Below are 22,873 nucleotides of genomic sequence, written 5' to 3'. Positions count from 1 at the left end.
AGGTAAAGTAGTGCAAGAAAAATATGGAAATTTAACTGGAAAGAGCTATTTGAAGGTAAAGTAGTGCAAGAAAAATATGAGATATTTTTAAGTATAGAGAGGGGATGCAACAGTTTGTGCCAAGTTGTAAAATGAAAATCAGGAAACATGAATGGTAAAATGCAAGGTGTGTAGAAGCAAAAAAGAAAAAGGACAGGGCATGGAAGAAAATGATGAGACAAGTGAATAGAAATGCCAGAGGATACAGAAAGGCAAGGAATGAATATAGTATAAGAAGAGAAGAAAGAAACTTTGAAAGTATCATAGTAAGAAAATGCAAGAAAGAACCCAAACTCTACAGATACATAATGGAAAAATGAAACATATGGATGGCATAAACAAGTTAAAAAGGGAAGGAAGAATTTATGAAAATACTGAGATGAGTGAACTAATGAATTAAATCTGTTTACAAAGGAAAATGAGTTTGTGGCACCAAAAGTGGTATCACAGAATGAGGGAGTACAGGAGATACAAGCAAAGAGACAAGAAATCAAGAAAATGGTAAAAGAGCTGGATGTTAGAAAAGCTATGGGACCAAATCAAGTAAATGGATGGATATCAAAAGAATGCAGAGAACAAGTGGAAGAACCATATGGGATATAATTAACAGCTCATTGACAGAAGGAAAGGTACCAAGGGAATGGAAAAGAGCTAACGAAGTGCCAATATACAAAGGGGAATAAAATGGAACCATTAAATTATAGACCAGTGACACTAACAAGTATTGTAAGCAAGCTTTGTGAAATAGTGATTTAAGACAGATTACTGCTCCATATTCCAATTTAGGATGTATCATGGTTGTTATAATTTTCTCCATCATTTCTTTACCTAAATAGTTAAACGCCATATTAATATCTAGAAGATGAAAAGATAATTACAAAAAAGCAATTTGGATTCATGAAAGAGAGATTCTGTGTCACAAATCTACTGAGCTTCTATATGAGGGTAATAGATGGAGTGCAAGAGAGGGATGGATGGGTTGATGCGGTATACCTGGATCTCAAAAAAAAGCATTCGATAAAGTTCCCATAAAAGCCTTATGTGGAAGCTGGAGAATAGAGGAGGATTAAAGGAGCAACATTGAGATGGATGGAGGATTACTTACTAGGGAGAGAAATGAGAACAGTAATCAGACACTAATTCAAGTTGGCACAGAGTGACTAGTGGGGTACCACAAGGATCTCTGTTGGCACCTATTATGTTTTAAATATATGTAAATGATATGACAGTAACTAAATAGTTATATAAACCCATTTGCTGATAATGCAAAAATAATGAAAATAATAAAGGATGAAAATGACTGCAAAAGGATATTGACAAGATACATGCATGGAGCCAAGGATGGAAACTAGAATTTAATGCCAGAAAATGCCATGTGTTGGAAATAGGAAAAAGTAAAAAGAGACCTTCATAGAAGTACAAAATGGGAGAAGAAATGATAATGAAAAGTTATGAAGAAAAAGATTTGGGAGTAATGATTCAGGATACACTATCACCTGAAAGACATATGAATGGGATATTCAGCTCTACATACAGCTTGTTAACAAATATTAATGTGGTGTTTAACTATTTAGGTAAAGAAATGATGGAGAAAATTATAACAACCATGATATATCTTAAATTGGAAAATGGATTAGTAATTTGGGCTCCACATAGAAAAAAAATATACAGAAACTAGAAAGAATACAGAGGGTAGTGACGGAGATGGTACCAGAAGTGAAAGACTTAAGCTAAGAAGAAAGACTTTAAGAGATGGGTTTACCAACACTACAAGAGAGAAGAGAAAGAGGAGAACTCATAACAATGTACAAATTAGTAAACAATATAAAAAGAATAAGCAGAAATGACTTGGTACCACAGATGGAGGAGGGAGAGAGGCAGACGAGGGCGCATGGGAAGAAAATAAAGAAGGGTGGATGTTCAAGCAACATCAAGAAATGCAGCTTCCCATATAGAACTATTGAAATCTGGAATGATTTGAAGGAAGAGGTTGTTGTGGCAAACAGTGTACACATGTTTAAAGAGAAATTGGATAAATATGGTTATAGAGAAAGGACAAAGTGAGCTTTGGCTCATGCCCTGTACAATACAAATAGGTACATACCCACACACATACAAGATCAAGATTAAGTAAACAACAACAGCAGAAAATTCGCTCCCAGCAAAAGGTTGATTTTATGGGAAGTCTACACCAGAAACTGGACCTGGTTTACAGGCTCTGAGTGAGTGAGTGTGGTCATATGGACAAGGATTAGCGAGTGTTGCTGGTTTGTGGCTTAGCCGCCCTGGCAACAAATATAAACAAACACGGCATACTTAATTTCTGAGTCAACTTCACCTAGAGAAGCAAACTTTGATGGATTTAGTAAACAAGACTTAAATGAAAATAAAATAGGGTTTCTGTAGTTGAGATTGAAAAAAGTAGAACATGATGTAGATCAACAGAGGAAGGAAATGAAAATGGTGATGGAAGTGGTAAAATCCCTTCAAGAAAAGTTAGAAAGCAATTTAGGAAAAGATGGAGAAATATTCAAGCTGGAAGCAGAACTGGAGAAGATGAAAGTGAGAGAACAACACAATATTAAGAAAAATGAGGAATTCCAAACAATATGGAACAAGTAATGAAAGAAAATAGATTTGAAAGCACAGTGAAAGGTGAGAAGAGGGTGAGGGAGGGAGCTATGGATGAAATAAAAAGCTGGGAAATAAAAAAATGATCAGGCAAATGTTGACTTCCAAGGAAATAATTGAAAAAGCAACTGAAAGAAAAAATGTAGAAAAGGAAGTGATGAAGGCACTGAAAAACAATGAAGATCTGTTGAGATGCAGCAGATAAGAAGAAAAGTGTTATAGTTTATGGAATAAAGGAGAAAAATATAACATACAAACTGAAAAGAGATAAAGAAGAAACAAAACAGTGAAGGACTTGCTGAAGAAACTAAATGATGAAGATGACACTAAATTCAGGGAAGAAGTGGAAGAAGTTGTTTGACTGGGACCTTATCTAGAAGGCAAAACAAGACCCATGAAAGTAAGACTAAAATCATAACAAGCACCAGAAGAGATGCTAGAAAGAACATCCAAACTCAGAGAACCAGAAGACTGCAAAGATATATACATCAGGAAGAACAGAAATGAAGAACAGAAAAAAGTTTAACGGAATGTATAAAGAGGCTAAAGAAAAAAATCAAGAACAGAGGAAAAGACAAATTTTTTTTTGAGAGTTTTGGGAGCAAGAGTGAAGAAATGGTACATAAAGGAAAAGAAATAAATGAAAATACAATGGGAAAATAGGAAAAATTAAGGATTGCATGTGATGTATACAAAAACAGATGAATTGATACACAGAAAACTGGAATTACAAGACTATTTAAAAGAAAAAAATTTGAAGGTGTTGTGTTTAAGGGAAACAAAGCTAAAAGAAGAAAACCAGATAGTCATTAACAATAACTATAATATATGGAGCAGAGACAGGACTGGTAAAGGAGGGAGAGGTGTAATGATAATGACAAGAAAAGAGGTAGAGACAAAAATAGTGAAATATGGGGAAGGAAAAGCAGAAATAATGAGTGTTAACTTGGAAGATAATAATGGAGAAATAGTGATGATAATAACAACCTAGGTACCACCCAAAGCAAATTCTTGGTACAAGGAAGACTATGAGAAAATAATAGAAGATACCATTCAGTGCTTAAGAAAGTTAATCAAAAGTAATAGTGCTTAAGATAATAAATCAAAAGTAATAAAAGAGTATTATTGGTTGGTGACTTCAATTGCAAAGAAGTAAACTGGGAAACGTTTGAGGCAGGAGGAAACAAGACTGCATGGGAAAAAAGATTTCTGAAGTTGACTATGGAAAACACAATGATGCAATGGGTGACTGAAAATACAAAATATAGGGGAGATGACAAACCAACAAGACTAGACCTAATATTAACAAAAGGAATTAACCTAACTAAACAATTAAGATATGTGTGCCCCATGGGAAAAAGTGACCATGTAATGATAGAAATAGAGGATGATAATGATGTCAGTGAAGAGGATGACATAAAAAGAAAACAGAAGAAACTATGGGAAAGCAAACAGAGATGATCTTAAGAAATTTTATGAAGAAATGGACTGGGAAAAGCTGAAAAGAGCAAGTGATGGCATTTTTATGAAACTATACAAGACAGGAGTGAATAAATGTGTCCCACTATACAAACCTAAAGAAAAGGAAAACAGGTGTGGTTCAATGCAAGATGTGGAAGTGCGAAGAAAAAAGAGATAAAGCATGGATAAGAATGAAAAGAAATTGAAGTAAAAAAATAAAAAGACTAAGATAATAAGAAATGAATGTGAAAATAAAGAGAGAGGAAGAGAAAGGATATGAAAAGGGCATAGTTGAAAAGTGCAAAGATGAACCAAAACTGCTCTAGATTCATAAATGAAAAAATTTAACTAAAAGAAAAACTAGAAAGGCTGAAGGATGGAAATGAAACATATGAAGACCCAAAAGACATGAGTGAATTGCTAAACAAAAGTTTCAACAAGTTTTCACAGAAGAATCACAATTTAAAGAACCACAAGATGAGAAGACAAAAAAAGCAAATGTGGGAAATTACAGTAATAAAAAAAGAAGTCTATAAAACGATGGAGGAACTGGAAAAGAGAAAAGCAACAGGACCAGAAGGAGAATCAGGTTTCATTTTTAAAAGAGTGCAGGAAACAGTTAATTGAACCAGTATATGACATAATAAAGTGCTTAACATTAACTGGAAGAGTGCCTAAGGAATGGAAGAGAGCAGACATAGTACCAATTTATGGAAGTGGAAAGAAAGAAGAACCACTAAACTTTAGACCAGTATCAATGACCAGCAGAGTTTGTAAGATCTGTGAAAAAGTGATAAAGAAGCAGTGGACAAAATTTCTAGATAAACATGATATATCAGAAAAACAGTATTGTTTTAGGCAAAAATTATCATGTGTAACAAATTTGATAAGCTTCTATTTGAGAGTGACTGTTTTAACACAGAAGGATGGATGGGTAGACTGTGTGTGTTTACATCTAAAAAGAGCTTTTGATAAAGTTCCCCACAAGAGGCTACTATGGAAGCTAGAAAATGTAAGAGGATTAAATAGAAAAATAATAAATTGGATCAAAAGCTACTTAAAGGGAAGAGAAATGAGATTGGTAGTAAAAGATGTAAAATCAAAATGGAGAAATGTAGATAGTGGAGCACCACAAGGATCAGTGCTGGCACCAATACTTTTCCTGATCTACATAAATTACATGCCTGAAGGAGTAACGAGTTACACAAGTTTGTTTGCAGACAATGCAAAATTACAAAGATATAAGAAACAACAAAGACTATGAAATTCTACAAGAGGATTTAAATAAAATCTGGGACTGGAGTAAAGGCAGGTTCACACTTGGTGATTTGCTGCTGAATTGCCAACTGCTGCAAGCCACATTGGCCCGCCTGCTGGACTTTTGGTGCCTGGCAGCTGGAACTGCAAGCTGCGCCAACAAGACCAACAGGTTGGTCTTGTCCAGCTGCCCACTGCTTTGTTTACATTGTGTCCTTGGGAAGAGGGTTGTGGAAGATGTGGTGTTCAAAGGCAGAAAAGTTAATGCTGGAGCTAGTGAGGGACCAATGTCATCTCTGGGACCTGAGACACTATATATATATATATATATATATATATATATATATATATATATATATATATATATATATATATATATATATATATATATATATATATATATATAATTGAGTAGTAACTGCTGCAGGAGCCAAGTTCTTAATAATTACTGACTGCTCTTCTTTGTCTGTTGCTAGATAAAACAGCATAAGTGTAAAGCGTTCACTAGGTGTCACTGCATCCCTCACGTGGGTATCTTCCTTCTTATAAAGGGAGTCAAAAGCAGCAGAAGACCATGGTACTGCACCCTGTTGAGGTGTATCTACTGTCTCAGCTCAGGCAAAACTGTGTGGTAAACACTCCTTTCAACTTTCCTACTCAGCCAAGGATGTGTCCAGAGGCATTTCCTTTTCCATTTTACCTTCCAGTACACCAAAAGAAGTGCAGCTATCACTTCGGCAGTGTTGCTGAAAGAAGACATCTTACTGAATTGCCGTTTGTTTATATTCGTTTCCTGCCAGCCAGCCACCCCTTCCCAGCTGCCTGTGTGAACGCACATCCAGCAAGGAGGATTTATTGCCAGGCATTGCTGGCTTGTAGCGGGTGGCAATTCTGCAGAAAACTGCCAAGTGTGAACCTGCCTTAAGAAATGAGAGATGGAATTTAATGTGAAAAAATATCATGTAATGGAAATAGGAAAAAGGTGAAAAGAGACTAAAATGTACATATGAAATGGGAAATGAAGAGATAGTAAAAGTACAAGAACAGAAAGATCTGAGAGTGACAATATAGGATAGTCAACAGTCAGAGTAGCATGTTGAAAAGATATTCAGAGATGCATATAGAATGGTGAGAAATATTGGAACATTCCACTACATGGATAAAGATATGATGAGAAAGATAATTACCACAAAGCTGGAATATGCTGAACCAGTGTGATCTCCCCACTAAAATAAACATGTCAAAAAACTAGAAAGGGTAAAGGATGGCAAAAAAAATAGTTCCAGAACTGAAAGAATTAACATATGAAGACAGGTTAAAGGAAATTAACCTGCCAACATTGGAACAAAGAAGAGAAAGGGGAGATTTAATACTGATATATAAATTATGGAATGGAGTGGAAGAAATTGATAATGAGAAACTACTGCAGAGACGGAAATACCAGATTCACACGAGGACAGCAAAAAACTAAGAAAAGGAAGATGCTTAAGTAACATAAAGAAATACAGTTTCCCACAGAAAAATAAAGAAGTTTGGAACAAGCTAAGTGAGAAGGTAGTATTGGCAACAAGTGTGCACAACTTTAAGGAAAAGCTGGACAAGTGTAGTTAGGGAGATGAGACCATACGAGCATAGCTCAGGCCCTATAAATTACAACTAGGTAAACACACACACACACACACACACACACACACACACACACACACACACACACACACACACACACACACACACACCAGCCAGCTGTTTGGATGCGGGTGCTAGAGCTCCTGAAGATACAAGCTACTGGATTTGGACAAAACAACAAGGCCTAGTAATGTATATGCTGGGGTGAGAGGTGGTTGCAGAGTGCCCCGTCTCCAAATTTAATATGTAAAGGAGTATTTTGAGGTTAAAAGAAATGGAAGGAAAGGAAGATCTAGGTGGCGCCAGCGATTGTGATGTGTTTGTAAACAAAACCGAGTGAGGAGGTGAGACAGAAGGCACATTTTATTGAAACCCCTGTGGGCTTGAGACAATTGGTGGAGGAAAGTGGAGAAAGGGATTTTTCAGGATTCAGAGAAGAGAAAGGAAATATGAGAAGGATAATCAGTGTAGAGAAAGAAATAAGGTGCATGAGGGAAATTATCTCTGGCATTCTGGAAAAGCAGGACAAACTTATTATGGAAAACAAAGAATTGAGAAAGAAGTATAGTGAATGTGAGAGTGCTCTAAAGGTAAACAGTGAGATGAAAGAGGCAATGGAGGAACTAAAGAAAATAAGATACTCAAGACTAAGTGTAATGAATATGAAGGTGGAGGATAGTGCAGGAAAAGTGGAAGGGGCAATATGTGAAACCAAACTGGAGGAATTGAGAAATGTCTGGAAGAAAGAAAATGAGGATGAAAAAGTGAGCTTCACAGAGGTGGTTAAAAAACAAAAACAGGAAAAAACCAAGGACACAGTAATTCAGGTAATTAAAGAAAAGGAGGTTTTGGTGAGAGACAGTAAAGTCTGCCAGGGAGAGAGAAGAGAAGGAGTTGGTAAGGAAAATTATTACAATGGTCCAAGATGAGGAACAGGGACTGGAATGAGAAGTGGAAGAAGCATATAGAATTGGAAAATATAGTGAAGAAGGTAAAAGACTGTTAAAAGTGAAAATGAGATCCCAAGTTACAGTAGAGGAGATCCTAGTGAGAACTGGTTAGTTGGCTGAAAGTTCAGAATACATGAATATTTGGGTAAAAAGAGATATGAACTTGGAAGAAAGGGAAAAAGAGAGGTATCTGAGAAATGAAGCCAAGGAAAAAAAATGAGAGAAGGATGGAGATTGAGAAGAGGAAATTTTATTGGAGGGTACTAGATACGAGACTAAGGAAATGGTATATTCAGGAAAGGGAACAAGAAATGAAAGAACCACAGTAGCAGACAGACAAATTGCATATGGTGGGAGAAGTATATTAAGAGTAATGTATACAAACATAGATGGGTTACTTTCAGTACTGGAAGTGACAGATTACTTAAAGGAAAATAGACCAGATGTGTTGTGCCTAATCAAAACAAAGTTAAAAAAGGAAGTCCATTTAAGCTTTAAGGAAGAGGGATATAATTACTGGAGGAGAGATAGAAAGGGAAAAGGAGGAGGAAGAGTACTGATAATGGTTTGAGATGATATATATGTGGAAGAAGTGCAATATGGAGATAGCATAGTGGAGGTCATAGGTATAACAATCAGGACCAGTGGGAGAAAAAGGAGGAGGATCACATTAACGTATGTGCCACTGAAGATTAATACATGGAGGCTGGAGGATCACAAGGAAATGCAAAAGGAAGTGTTGAAGTGCCTAAACAACATGATAAGGAAGGACAGTAAATTACTACTAATGAGAGACTTTAACTGCAAAAATGTAAGCTGGGAGGAGATGGAAGTTAATGGAAATGCTGAACCATGGAGTGAAGAAATGCTACAGTTAGCTATGGTGAATACAATGGACCAATGGGTGGAAGAATTTACAAGATACAGAGTGGAGGAGGAACCATCTATGCTAGACCTGGTATTCACAAAAAAAAACAAAGCCTAGTCCAACCATTAAATACTTAAGCCTAATGGGAAAAGTGACCATGTGGTGTTACAGGTGGTACTGCAAGATTGGTAGGTTCTACCATGTAAGGAGGATTATAAAAATTGGAGACTTAATCATGCAAAGACAAATTTTACAGAGTTAAGAAAATTCTTTGGGAGTATTGATTGGAAGGGACTTATGAAAGGCAAGACAGTGCAAGAGAAATACAAAATATTCCTGAAAAAAGTACAATGAGGGTGTGCAGAAATCTGTACCTATACGTACTCGTATATAAAGTAGGGAGGAGCAAACATATTTGGTATAATGGCAGATGTGCAGAAGCTAAGAAGAGAAAGGATATAGCTTGGAAGAAACTGAAGAAACAAAGAAATGAAAATAATAGAGAGCAGTATAAGGAAGCAAGGAATGAGTATGTTAGAATAAGAAGAGAGGAGGAGAAACAATTTGAAAAGGATGTGGTAAAGAAATGTGAAGAAAAGCCCAAGCATTTTTACAGATATATCAATGGATAGATGACAAGCAGGGAGACCATTAACAAGATAGTGAAGGAAGGGAAGATATATCAAACAGCAGAAGAGATGAGTGAAATTATGAATGAGAGTTTCAGGTCTGTGTTCAATGTGGAAGCGGGTTTTACTGAACCAAACGAGGAGGTGAGGCAGGGGGTTTTATGGAGTCTTGGTGCAAAAAACATGAAATTGGCAAATGGTTAAAGAAGTTGGATGTCAGGAAAGCAATGGGGCCTGATGGAGTGTCAGATCGGACACTAAAGGAATGTAAAGAACAAGAGGTGGAGCCAATTTGGAATGTGATTAACAGCTCACTGATAGAGGTAAGAGTACCAAGAGAGTGGAAGAGCAAATATAGTGCCAATACACAAAGGAGGAAAGAAGACTTGAGCCACTAAATTATAGACTGGTGTTGCTAACTAGTGTTGTGGGCAAGATCTGTGAAATAATGATCAAGGAAAAGTGGGTAAAATATTTGGATGAGAACGAAGTTATAACAAATAGTCAATTTGGTTTCAGAAAAGGAAGATCATGTGTGACAAATTTACTAAGTTTCTATACAAAAGTAAGAGATGAGGTACAAACAAAGATGGGTGGGTAGATGCAGTGTACTTGGACATCTAAAAAGCCTTTGATAAAGTTCAAAATAAAAGACAATTGTGGAAGATGGAACATATAGGACCAGTTATATTAATCTGTTTGCTGATGATGCAAAATTGTTGTGAGTAATAAAGAGCCATGTTTATTGTATAGAGTTGCAAAGAGATACTGACAAGATTTATGGGTGGAGCAAGAAGTGGAAATTGGAATTCAATGCTGAGAAATGCCATGTGATGGAATTGGGAAAGAGTAAAAGAAGACCTGCATGGACTATAAAATGGGGGAGGAAGTAATAATGAGGAGCAAGGAGGAAAAAGACCTAGGAGTGATTTTTCAAGATACCATGACCCTAGAATGGCATATAAATGATACATTTGGCTCAACATACAGGATGTTAACGAATATTAGGGTGGCATTTCATTACATGGATAAGACTATGATGAAAAAAATTATAGCCTCTAAGCTACATCCCAGACTGGAATATGCAGCAGTGATGTGGTCTCCGCATATGAAGAAAGACATAAAGAAGTTGGAAAGAATTCAGAGGGCAGCTACAAGGATGGTACCAGAGCTAAAAGACCTAACATGAAAAGAGAGGTTGAAGGAAACTGGACTGCCAACTTTGCAAGTTTGAAGAGAAAGAGGAGATCTACTAACAATGTATAAAATAGTTAATCGTATTGAGAAGATAGACAAGCAGGATCTGGTGTTGCTGGAAGATGAAGCTGGACGGACAAGAGGGCACTCAAAGAAGATCAGGAAGAGTCAGTGTATGAGGGGCATCAAGAAGTACAGTTTTCCACACAGAACTGTGGACATCTGGAATGGTCTAAATGAGGAGGTTGTTACAGCACCAGACGTGCATGAATTTATGGAAATTCTGGATAAATATAGATATGGAGACAGGACATTATGAGCCCTGCTCAAACCCTGTATTATACAACTAGGTAAATACACACACACACACACACACACACACACACACACACACACACACACACACACACACACACACACACACACACACACACACACACACACATACACACACACACAAAAAATAAATAAATAAATAAATAAATAAATAAATAATAAATAAATAAATAAATAAACAAAATAAAATAAAACAAACATAAATTAATAGAAAAAAAATCAGCTACTAACCTTCCAATTCCTTAGGAATTATAGAAAGAGCCTTTCTATCCTGGAACTTTAGAACCATTGGCATCCCAAGAGTGAAGCACTGCCTGCTGAACTGTTCAATGACACATTTTGACAAGTGATCAGTGTTGAAGGTCTCAGCTTGCATATTCCTCTTCTGTAAGAAGTCCATTTCCAGCACCAATGTTCCAATCAAATCTCGGTGAGGACTTGGATAATAAGGTTCAACTGCAATCTGTTGAAATAGACTGACTAACTATACTGTGAAACAGAGTCAACAGGAAATCATCAGTTAATGAAATAGATACAAAACAAAATTTCCACAAATCTACATCAGTATTTCATACTACAGGCACAAAATATGATTGTAGGCTTGAGGGGAAAACTGGCCATCCAAGAATGGTGCTCAGAGCCAATACACCACTAAAATCTCTCAAACTATTTGTAAGTTGTAATTGGATCAACAGTACCTCTGTTCATTTAATGTACATCTCCTGGGAGTTTACGTTTGTCCCAGTGCTGCTTTAATTTCTCAGAACAGTGTACAAAGTCCTCTTTCATGATTGCCATGAGCTTCCTCTCTGTGATCTCATTAATATCATCCACAGAATGAAATTCCTTCCTTTCAACAAAATCTAAATTTCAGAAAAGCCAGAAGAGACATGGAGACAAATCTTGATTATAGGGGACCTGACAGACCTGTCTGATACTTAAAATCTAAAATTTTGTTGGTAATTTCATTTCATGCCAAGATACTTCATCAAAAGCTCTAAAAAATAAGTCCACAGAATCCTTAAATCTTTGACTTCTCACACTGCAAATTACTGATTTTATCCTGGATGTTTTCATCATTGCCACACATGATGACTGTGAAAGCCCCCCTGAGCATAAGACTTCCTTCAAAGCATTTTCAAGCTAAGTTCGAAGATTCAATATAAAAATTTGATCCAAGCTTCATGCATTGATTCAAGTCAAAGTGCCTTTTTTATCTAAATAGCTTTCACAGATGAACATTCAAATTCCAAGCAAAATATGATGCATTTTCATCAAGTTAATTTCCAGTATAGTACACAAGCTCACCCAACAGTATCTCACTGTTGACTGAGCATCCCAAAGGAGAATGTTTCTCCACTCATTGCCCAGTAAGCTTACCCTCTAATAGGCTACCAAACTCCATTAAATGACTAGATACTTTCTGGACAGACTGCTTACACTTTGGATGACATGCCTCTATACTGCAACATCTAACATCCCATGCATCTCAATCCCTCAATTTTTAATTTTGTGGCACTAATCATTGTTAACCCAAACCTTTAGTAATTTTTTTTTCAGATTATGAGCCAAACCTTGCTATATTTCTCCTTGGTTAGAATCTTTGCAGGTTTGTTATACCCCAATACATAAAAACCTAACCCTTGGACCAGGAAATTATAACTAACACAAAACTTTTATTTTACAAGCAACTTCATGATCAAATTAACCAAGAAACTGATTTCTGTGGAATGGAGAGAATAAAGAGATGGTAGTGAGTAACTTGGATGAATCTGCTAACTCCTCTACCTCCATTCTGTCTCTCCCTGCCTCTCCTCACACCTCACCAACAATTTCACACCTGCTAATACCACTCAAACTGAGCAGCAATTGTGGAAACAGTTCAATCTTCATCTTGCTGCATACTTCAAGGTTTGGAACTATACATTAGCTATGTGCATCAAGAATAAAAAGTCCATGTTAATGCACCCCACAGTGGATGAGCCACTTGAAAATCCTAAGCATCTTATAAAAGCCACTCTTCAAGCTGTGAGGAATGTGAAAGCACCAGGATATCAGAAGGTTACTGAAGAGAAATGAAAGAAAAAATAACACAACCAACTAAAACAAGATCAAACAGTGGAAGAGATGTTCAAAGACAATCAAAAATAAAATTGAAGAACCAAGGCAAGAACCATCAAAGCAAGATGAACATCATAAAGAAGCAACAACTCAGATACTCTATTATTTTTGGACTTTGAGAAGCCAAAAAAAAAAAACTGTAAGGCACACCAAACATCCATGAATCTTGTTAACAATTCCCAGAGTTTATTCACAAAAGAATGCATGTATCCATGACCTCTACAACAAAAGTTAATGATTGCCATCAAACAATTATGATTGACTATCAAAAGAAATAAGAGGAACAACCTCTGTGATATACAAGATCTTAAAGATGTAATGAAACAGTATTTTATTTCCTTGGCTTTGAAGTACAGGAGGTAAATGAACATGGGAAAAAGGAGGAGAGCAAACCAACAGAGGATGGTAACTAAGATCTGCCTTTCTGTTATCACATCCATTATTAAGGTTGTGTTTTATGTCATTAGTATGGATTTTTGCTTCATAACAAATATAAGAAGTCACCTGGCAAAAGACTCTAGTGCATATTTTAATTATCTCATTACTTTAATAATCTGGGGCAGTATTAACAAATATTCTTAGCTTTCTGCTCAGGCTTCTACTTAGACTAGTGCCTATTGCCTAATCATGGTTGAGGCTGGGCTGAGCATAAATCTTAAGCTCTAGTATGAAATGGTGAAAGAGCAAAACAGTAAAATCTTATATTTCTTAATTTTGCATTAATAATGCAATCTTTTAAAAAATTTGGGGGTTAAATGACAAAAAATTATTTATCTTAAATTTTCTAAGGATATGAGTGCATGCTGGTGTGATTTTTATAAGCAAATTAGACTCCGCACAAGGCGTGAGTGTTTTGTCTCAAGTGTTTAAAACTATGAGCCAGTAGGGCCACGTTGCTCCCACTCAGCAGATCCCCTTTTCCTGTCCTTTTCTTTAGTACTGAGGAGATGATGACCCTTAAGGCCTATAAAGCCAATAGAGGAAAACCAGCTGGACTGATAACGAGACTTTCCTTCAGTCAGTTTATGAGGAAAGAAGTAACCAGAAGGAGGAGGCAGTAGACACTTTCCAAAAAAATAATTACTTCCAGTGAGGTCTAAAACACAGGATCTGGGGGTTCTGTGAACTTATAAAACCCAGCTGTGACTTCACTGAACATTTCCCTTTGTGTTTCACAACACAAGGTGACAGTCACAGCCTGCCCTCTAAAGACAACTCTCTTCCTTCACACAAAACTACATGCACCTAATTACACACACACCCTTCACTCAAAATTAAAAATCAATATGGCAACTCCTATACCAGCCTCAAAGTCCCCATCTGGGGAGGGGACCACAAATGTCCCCAGGTTGGGTTGCTCTTCTGGTATCAACCCTAAGTGTCTTGATACCCCCTCAACTTTTTCATTAACTTTGCAACATTTGTGGTCTTAGATCTAATTTTCAATCTGTAGAACACCACCTCTCCTCTATTAAACCTCATTTTTTTCTTCACTGAAACACAGGTGTCTGAGGTAACTACCAGTAACCCCTTTTCTGTTCCCTCCTACTTTCTCTATCTTCATTTTCAATCCAAAGCCAGATGTTGTGTCTATGTGCGCAATGACTTAACCTGCTCTTGTGCCTATGTTCTTGAATCTTCTGAGTTTTCCAATATCTGGCTACAACTACAGAGTCACTCTCAAACTAAGCTCATCTGTACTGTATACCTCTCACCTTAACTCCTCTGACTATAAGAAATTCTTTGACTACTTAACTTCCAAAGTGGAGCATTCTAACTCTCTTCCCCTTTACAGAGATCTCCATTCTTGGAGATTTCAATGTTCACCATTAGCCTTGGCTTTCCTCTCCCTTCACTGACCATCCTGGTGAACTAGCCTTTAACTTTGCTATCCTCCACGACATAGAGCAACTGGAGCAACACCCTACTCGTATTGCTGACCATCTTGGAGATACGTCCAACATCCCTGCCTTTTTGCTAACCTCTAATCCTTCTGCTTATGTTGTTACCCTGTCTTCTCTGTTGGGCTCCTCCAATCACAATCTCCTATCCGTATCACTCCAATCCCTCCTCAAGATCCCCCAAAGCTGAGGTGTCTTTAGTGTTTTGCCTCTGCTAATTGGGGAGACATGAGGATGTATTTTGCTGATTTTCCTTGGAATGACTACTGCTTCTGTGTAAGAGACCCATCTCTGTATGCTGAGCACATAACAGAGGTGATAGTGTCTGGCATGGAGGTATACATTCCTCACTCTTCCTCTTGACCTAAACCTTCCAAACTTTGGTTTGACACAGGCTGTTCTCATGCTATACATGATAGAGAGATGGCCCACAAAGGGTACTTGAACTTTCCATCATGTGAATCCCACATGCTTTATATTTCTGCCTGGGATCATGCCAAATCTGTTCTCCAACTAGCCAAAAACTCCTTCATTAATAGGAAGTATCAAAATCTTTAAAGTTCTAACTCCCCTCATGATTTCTGGCACCTAGCCAAAAAACATCTCCAATAACTTTGCTTCTTCATCTTTCACTCCTTTATTTCAACCTGATAGCACCACTGCCATCTCATCTATTTCCAAAGCTGAACCCTTTGTCCAAACCTTTGCTAAAAACTCTATCTTGGATGATTCAGGGATCATTCCTCCCTCTCCTCCACCCTCCGACTACTTCATATTATCCATTAAAATCCTTTGCAATGATGTTTTCCATGCCCTCACTGGTCTAAACCCTTGGAAGGCTTATGGACCTGATGGGGTTCCTCCCATTGTTCTCCGAAACTGTCCCTTTGTGCTTGCACCTTGCCTAGTCAAACTCTTTCAACTCTGTCTATCAACATCTACCTTTCCTTTTTGCTGGAAGTTTGCCTACATTCAGCCCGTTCCTAAAAAGGGTGACCATTCTAATCCCTCAAACTACCGTCCTATTGCTTTATTTCCTGCCCATCTAAAGTTTTTTAATATATCCTGAACAGGAAGATTCTATTGGTGATGATTTGGCTTTCCTTACCGAGTCTTGGTCATCCTCTTTTAGAGATTTTGGTGAAATTTTTGCTGTTGCCTTAGACATATCAAGAGCTTCTAATGGAGTCTGGCACAAAGCTTTGATTTCCAAACTACCCTCATAAGGCTTCTATCCTTTTCTCTGTAACTTCATCTCAAGTTTCCTTTCTGACCATTCTATTGCTGCTGTGGTAGACCATCACTGTTCTCCTATTAAAAGTGGTGTTCCTCAGGGTTCTGTCCTGTCACCCACTCTCTTCCTATTATTCATCAATGATCTAAACCAAACTTCTTGTCTTATCTACTCCTACACTGATGATACCACCCTGCAGTTTTCCACATCTTTTCACAGACGTCCAACCCTTCAGGAAGTAAACAGTTCATGCAAGGAAGTCACAGAACGCCTGATTTCTGATCTCTCTAAAATTTCTGATTGGGGCAGAGCATACTTAAAAACTCAATTCCTCCATCAAATCAACATAATCTTCCAGAGAACTATCCCCTCTTCATAAATGACACTCAATTGTCCCCTTCTTCTACAGTGAACATCCTTGGTCTCTCCTGTACTTATAATCTAAACTTGAAACTTCCCATCTTGTCTCTAGCTAAAACAGCTTCTATGAAGTTAGGCATTTTGAGTTGTCTCTGCCAGTATTTCTCACCCCCACAGATGCTAACTCTGTACAGGAGCCTTGTCCATCCTTGTATGGAGTATGCTTCACATGTATAGGGGGTTCCACTCATACCGCTATTTTAAACAGGGTGGAATCAAAGGCTTTTCATCTTATCAAGCCCTCTCCTCTAATTGACTGTCTTCAACATCTTTCTCATTGCCACATTGTTGAATCTCTTACTATCTTCTACCACTATTTTCATGCTAACTGCATGCCTCCCCTCCTCCTGTGACCTCACTGTACAAGACTTTCTCTCACCCATATTCTGTCCACCTCTCTAATACAAAAGTTAACAGTATTCTCAATCATTCATCCCTTTCTCTGGTAAACTCTGGAACTCCCTGCCTGCTTCTGTATTTCCTCCTTCCAGTGACTTGAACACTTTCAAGAGGGAGGTTTTAAGAGACTTATCCTTCAGTTTTCTTGTAATTCTCTTGACATCTCTTTTGGGACTGGCACCTCAGTGGGATTTTTTTTTCCTATTTTTTTTTTGTCTCCCTTGGCCAGTGACCCTCTTATATATATATATATATATATATATATATATATATATATATATATATATATATATATATATATATATATATATATATATATATATATATATATATATATATATATATATATATATATATATATATATATATATATATATATATATATATTTATTTATTTATTTATTTATTGTCATGTTATTGGCTGAGTTTATCTTGAAAGGGAACATGTTTTCTTAGTGTCCCCCGTGTTCCGTTTACCTGCTTTTCGGACATTATCCTTATTCTTGGTTATAATTTAGTACAAGGCTTATTTACTCATTTTATATCATGCAGTATTATTCTCTTCATAATTTAAGTTCTCTATATCTTTGTATATGTAAAGGAGGAAGTGTAATTGAGGTGGGATATGTTGAAATGAGGGGAGCTTGAGTAGGTAACAACACATTCCAGAGAGGGGAAAGGCAGAACATCTTAGGCCTTGAGGTAGAACGGAAGGGAGGCATCTCTCAGGAGGAATTTTGGTGTGGAATGGTGATGGAGTGAGTGTGTGGAGGTAATAGTGATGTGGTGATATCCAGGATCATGTTAGCGAGTCTTTTGTGGTACCAAGAGCTCTTGTTCGCTGAAATTCGGTTGGTGGATTGTGCCGGTGACGCTGGCTTGAGGGGAGCATAGGTCAAACTAGCAGCCATTTTGTGAGTGGAGGCTGTGGTGTTGTCCTTGGAAGCTGATGTTGTGGTGTATTGGCAATTTTGGGTATGGTGTTATGGTGTTGTAAGTGATCTTTGGTGATGATGATGATGTCTTGTGAGGTTTGAGGAGAGGAAACATGGGAATTATTGCTTTGGGATGCGGTGATGGCGTCTGGGTAAATTCCTGCGGCTGAGAAAAATATTTCAGTGGCTGGTGGAGGTGTAAACAGGTTCTGGCGTTGTCTAGTGACGGAAACATCATATATTAACGTGTACTACCTCATTTTGTTTGTGAATTATCATTAGTATTAATATATAATGTTGCAACATAGAAAAATCGTGTTTTCTACCACCAACATTGATCTAGTATTTGAGGTAATTCCTGGTGGCAAGGTAAGGGTACAGTGAGAGGGTGTAATTCTGGCGATTTCAGATAGGTTGGGTAAGCACTTGAAGCCTTTAAAAATCCAGACCTTTAAAACTTTTCGGGATCAGTGTAATGTCCACTTTCTTGGAAAGATAACCAGGATCGTAAGCCGTAACAGACTATGGGGGCCCATCCAGGATGTTTAAACATATGTGGCGTGTAATAAGTGTTACATGGTGATTGTCATTGGGAGGAGTTTACCTGTGTGAAATATTTCTTTAAACTATGCATGTATTTCTTGTGTATGTTATTTCATGGTGGCGGTATTGGTGTGTGAAGGTGTATTTTTTGATATTCTGTGGTGTAATATTTGGAGGAACATTTTGTGAAGTGTAGTGATTGTGATCATGGCCAATAAATATGTTGAGGCATTCCTTCTGTCAAGGAGTGTGCATGATTTGTACACACTAACCAGGGAGGAATTGTGTTCAGTGGCTGAGAGGTTCCAAGTGGAGTTGAAATCCAAGAAAAAAGAGGAAATGCAGGTGGAGTTAAAAAATGCTCTCATGGAGAGGAGCTGGTTTGAAAATGATGGTAGTGAAAATGAGGGTAATGATGGAGAGAGTGTAGAGGAAGGTGCTGGGGTGAGTGAAATAAGTCTGGGTGCACTTGGTGGAATTGATGGCCTTCCTAGTGGTGAAAAGTTTGAATTAATGAATCTTCAAATGCAAATGCAACAAGAGATGCAGAGGGAGCAATTGCAAATGCAGAAAGAAGTGGAGTTGCAGAAGGTGCAATTGTAAATGCAGGAGATTGAGATAGAAAAGATTAGAGCAGAAAATAGAAACAAAGTAAATGAAGCCAGGGCAGGAAATGGTGCTCAAAGCAGCGGGGATAATCTATATGTCTAACTTTGTGGACGGGAAGGGAGAAGACTTCTTCATTCAATCTGAAAAAACTGCAAAGTTGAGAGGATGGGATGAAGGTGATTGGGCATTACTGGTCCAATCTAAATTTGAGGGAAAGGCCAGAGAGGCATATGCAGGTTTGAGTGAGCAAGAGGCAAGTAATTATGAAGTGGTAAAGGAAGCAGTGTTGGGATCAACCCATCTAACTCCGGGAGTGTACTGGGAAAGGTTCCGCAGAATCAGAAAACACCCAGGTGTTACTTATCTCGAGACAGCTCGAGAGTTCGGTCTTAAATTGGACCGGTGGATAAAGGGGAAGGGCGAGGAAGCCACTACAGCCAAGGAGATAAAAGCAGTTATGCAGATGGAACAATTTATGAGCCAAGTGCCCCTCAGTTTAAAATATGAGCTCATATCACATGTGAAAGATGTGATGGAAGCTGGACACAGGGCTGACAGATATTGTGAAATCCATGGGCTGAGCAGAGATGAATACTATGGAGGGAGAAAGTCATTCTCCAACAAAAGTGATGGTCATCAGAGATATAAGAATGACCGCCAGATGAGCTCGACATCATTCCACAGACCAAGCCAGCCCCGCCCTAACAACTAGAATTTTCCCCACAATTACAACATGCTCCTGCCATCTGATCACAACGTGAGGTCTATGCCCCACAGGATTAGGCCCGGGAGCACTACCTACTACCAGAAGGGTAGTGGAGATGAAGATACTGTTAAGTGCCTTGGATGTGGAAGTAGTGGGCATAAGAAGTACCAGTGTCTGAAGGGAAGGCCGAACCCAGTGGGAGCAGTTGCTGCACGAAGGTACCTGGTAAAGTATGTGGAGAATATGACTGCAGAGATACAAGAAGAGCCAAAGAGGGATAAGGGCTTTGAGCATTTCACCAGTGAGGGCTTGGTGAAAGTAGAGGGAAGTACTGACAAGGTGATCAGAATCCTTCAGGATATGGGAGCTAATCAGAGCCTGATCTTAAGTAGTGTGCTCCCATGGAATAAGGAGACCAGCACTGGCAGAGAAGTCTCATGCAAGAGTGCAGGAGGCAAGTTCAGTATTCCCCTGCACAAAGTCTGGCTTGACTGTGGATACGTCACTGGAGAGGTGACGACTGGAGTGAAGGAGACACTGCCCGTAGATGGAGTGGATATGCTGGTCGGGAACGTCCTGGTTGGAGGCAGAGTTATCCCTAAACTTCAGATGGTAGACAATCCTCTGATAGGGATGACAGAAACCACCACTCCGGCAGCAGTCCCTCACTAAACAAATGGGGAGGCAGAGGTGCCTGAATTGTTCCTAGTCTGGGCGGTGACCCAAGCAATGGCCCGGAGGGAACACATGGACGCTGAGGGAGCAACGCAGGAGGACGAAGGCCTGGGCATCCTGTTTGAGGAACCTGATGAAAAAGGAGATAGCCCGGAGCGTGCGAGTGATGAACAGGTTGTAGGCCAGGTGGAGCCTAACCTTAATTTTGTGGTTGAGAAGAGTGAGTTGATAAAAGCTCAGGAAAGTGATGAAAGCTTGAAGCCTGCTTAGAATGAGGCTAAAAGGCTGGGTGAGCTTGGCAATGAGTATGTGGGCTACTATGTGATAACAGTGTATTAATGAGAAGTTGGAGGCCCCTGACAGCCCCAACCTCTGATCATTGGATGGTGAAAAGGCAGATTGTGGTGCCACAGGTGTATAGGAAGATTTTGGAAATGGCACATGAAGGTAATCTGGCAGGACACCTGGGGGTCAGAAAAACCCTAGGAAAAATTCTGTGTCATTTTTACTGGCTCACAGTAAGACGTGATTTGAAAGAGTTTTGTAAAACTTGTGGTTTAGGTCAGAAGGTGGGCAAGCCAAACCAGGTGATTTGTCCTGTCCCCCTTCACCCTATACCTGTGGTTGAGAAGCCTTTCAGTAAGGTGGTGATAGACTTTACCGAGGACCAGGAGGGAAAACCAATATTTGCTGACTATTATGTCATCCAGGTTCCCTGAGGCCATTCCCCTCAGGAGTATAAACTCCAAGAACATTGTGAGGGAGTTGGTGAAATTTTTCTCCTGGGTGGGAATTCCTAAAGTGTTGCAGTCAGATCAGGGAAGTAATTTCACTTCTCGCACATTCAAGGAAATTCTAAGGGGCCTGAAGACTGAACAAAGACTATCGAGTGCCTATCACCCTCAGTCTCAGGGTTGTGTAGAAAGATTTCACCAGACTCTGAAAAACATTCTCAGGATGTATTGTGAGGAGATAAGTGTTGAGTGGGATGAGGCGTTGCCACTAGCCTTGTTCGCACTGAGAGACAGTGTGCAAGAGTCAACAGGTTTTAGCCCATTTGAGTTAGTGTATGGGCACAAGGTGAATAGTCCTTTGAGGATGGTGAACGAAAAGTGGTTAAGGGCAGAGGAGACTCCTAATATGGTGAAGTATGTTTCAGATTTCAAGGACAGATTAATGAGCTAGAGAAATTGCTCAAGAAAATTTGAAAGCTAGTCAGAGTGAGATGAAAGGCCGGTATGACAGGAAGGCGAGGGCCAGATCCTTCCAGCCTGGGGACAAGGTCTTGGTCCTTTTCTCATTGCAGGGTGATCCTTTCAGAGCTAGGTTCAGTGGACCTTGGGAGATTGAGAGAAAAGTGAGTGATGTGAATTATGTTGTAAAAACTCCAGGGAGGAAGAAAAAGAACCAGTTGTGTCAAGTAAACATATTGAAGCCTTTTCATGAAAGGGAAGGAGAAAAGGAAAGTGAAGTAGAACGAGTAAAAACTGTGAATGTTGTAAATGTAACCACTGAGGCAGAAGAGGAGTGGTCTGAAGTGAAACTGAGCAGGTGTGAGGGAATGGCGCTAGAGAACTCAGCTGTGTTGGGGAATTTGAATGATAAACTGGGACATATGGCATTAGAAAAAAAGGAAAAGATTAGGGAGATCATTGAAAGATTCAGTTCTTTGTTCCCTGATGCACCTAGGAAGACAAATGTGGTGGTACATGATATAGATATTGGGGAGGCTGAACCCATCAAACAACATCCTTACAGAGTTAACCCATAGAAAAGGGAAATTATGAAAAAAGAAGTAGAGTATATGCTGGAGCATAATTTGATTGAGCTCAATGAAAGTCCATGGAGCTCACCATGTGTACTGGTGCCCAAAACTGGTCAAGGGGGTTTCCATTTTTGTATGGATTATAGGAAGGTTAACATGGTGACAAAACCTGATGCTTACCCTATCCCTAGAGTTGATGATTGTATAGATCATGTGGGAAATGCAAACTTCATAACGAAAACTGACTTACTGAAAGGGTACTGGCAAGTAGGACTTACTGAGAAGGCAAAAGTCATATCAGCTTTTGTCACCATGGATGGAGTGTATCAGTACAAAGTTCTTCCATTTGGGATGAAGAACAGTGGTAGTTCTTTTCAGAGATTGATGAACAGAGTACTGAAGGGCTTGAATGGATGTTCTGCATACATAGATGACATTTCGTTGTACACTGAGAGTTGGGAGGGACATGTGCAGAGGAAGTATTCAGGAGGCTGGATGATGCCAATCTTACTGTAAACTTAGCAAAAGTCATTTTGCGCAAGCTGACATGGAGTACTTAGGTTTCAAGTAG

At 38.6% G+C, this 22,873-nt stretch overlaps 1 protein-coding gene across 3 annotated transcripts in view; it reads right to left on the bottom strand.

Moving 5' to 3' along the window:
- Positions 1-22,873, bottom strand: part of LOC135103688 (vesicle-fusing ATPase 1-like) — a 75,280-nt gene that overhangs the window by 33,964 nt on the left and 18,443 nt on the right. For all 3 annotated transcript variants that reach the window (XM_064010260.1, XM_064010262.1, XM_064010261.1), the window contains exon 4: positions 11,226-11,457. In XM_064010260.1, the coding sequence (XP_063866330.1) occupies positions 11,226-11,457 (232 nt within the window). The remainder of the gene's footprint in view (positions 1-11,225; positions 11,458-22,873) is intronic.

Source organism: Scylla paramamosain, chromosome 9 (genome assembly GCF_035594125.1).
Source record: "Scylla paramamosain isolate STU-SP2022 chromosome 9, ASM3559412v1, whole genome shotgun sequence".
In the NCBI taxonomy this organism is placed as follows: Eukaryota; Metazoa; Arthropoda; class Malacostraca; order Decapoda; family Portunidae; genus Scylla; species Scylla paramamosain.
The sequence above is the reverse complement of the archived record's forward strand: the minus strand, read 5'-3'. Positions and strand labels throughout refer to the sequence as shown.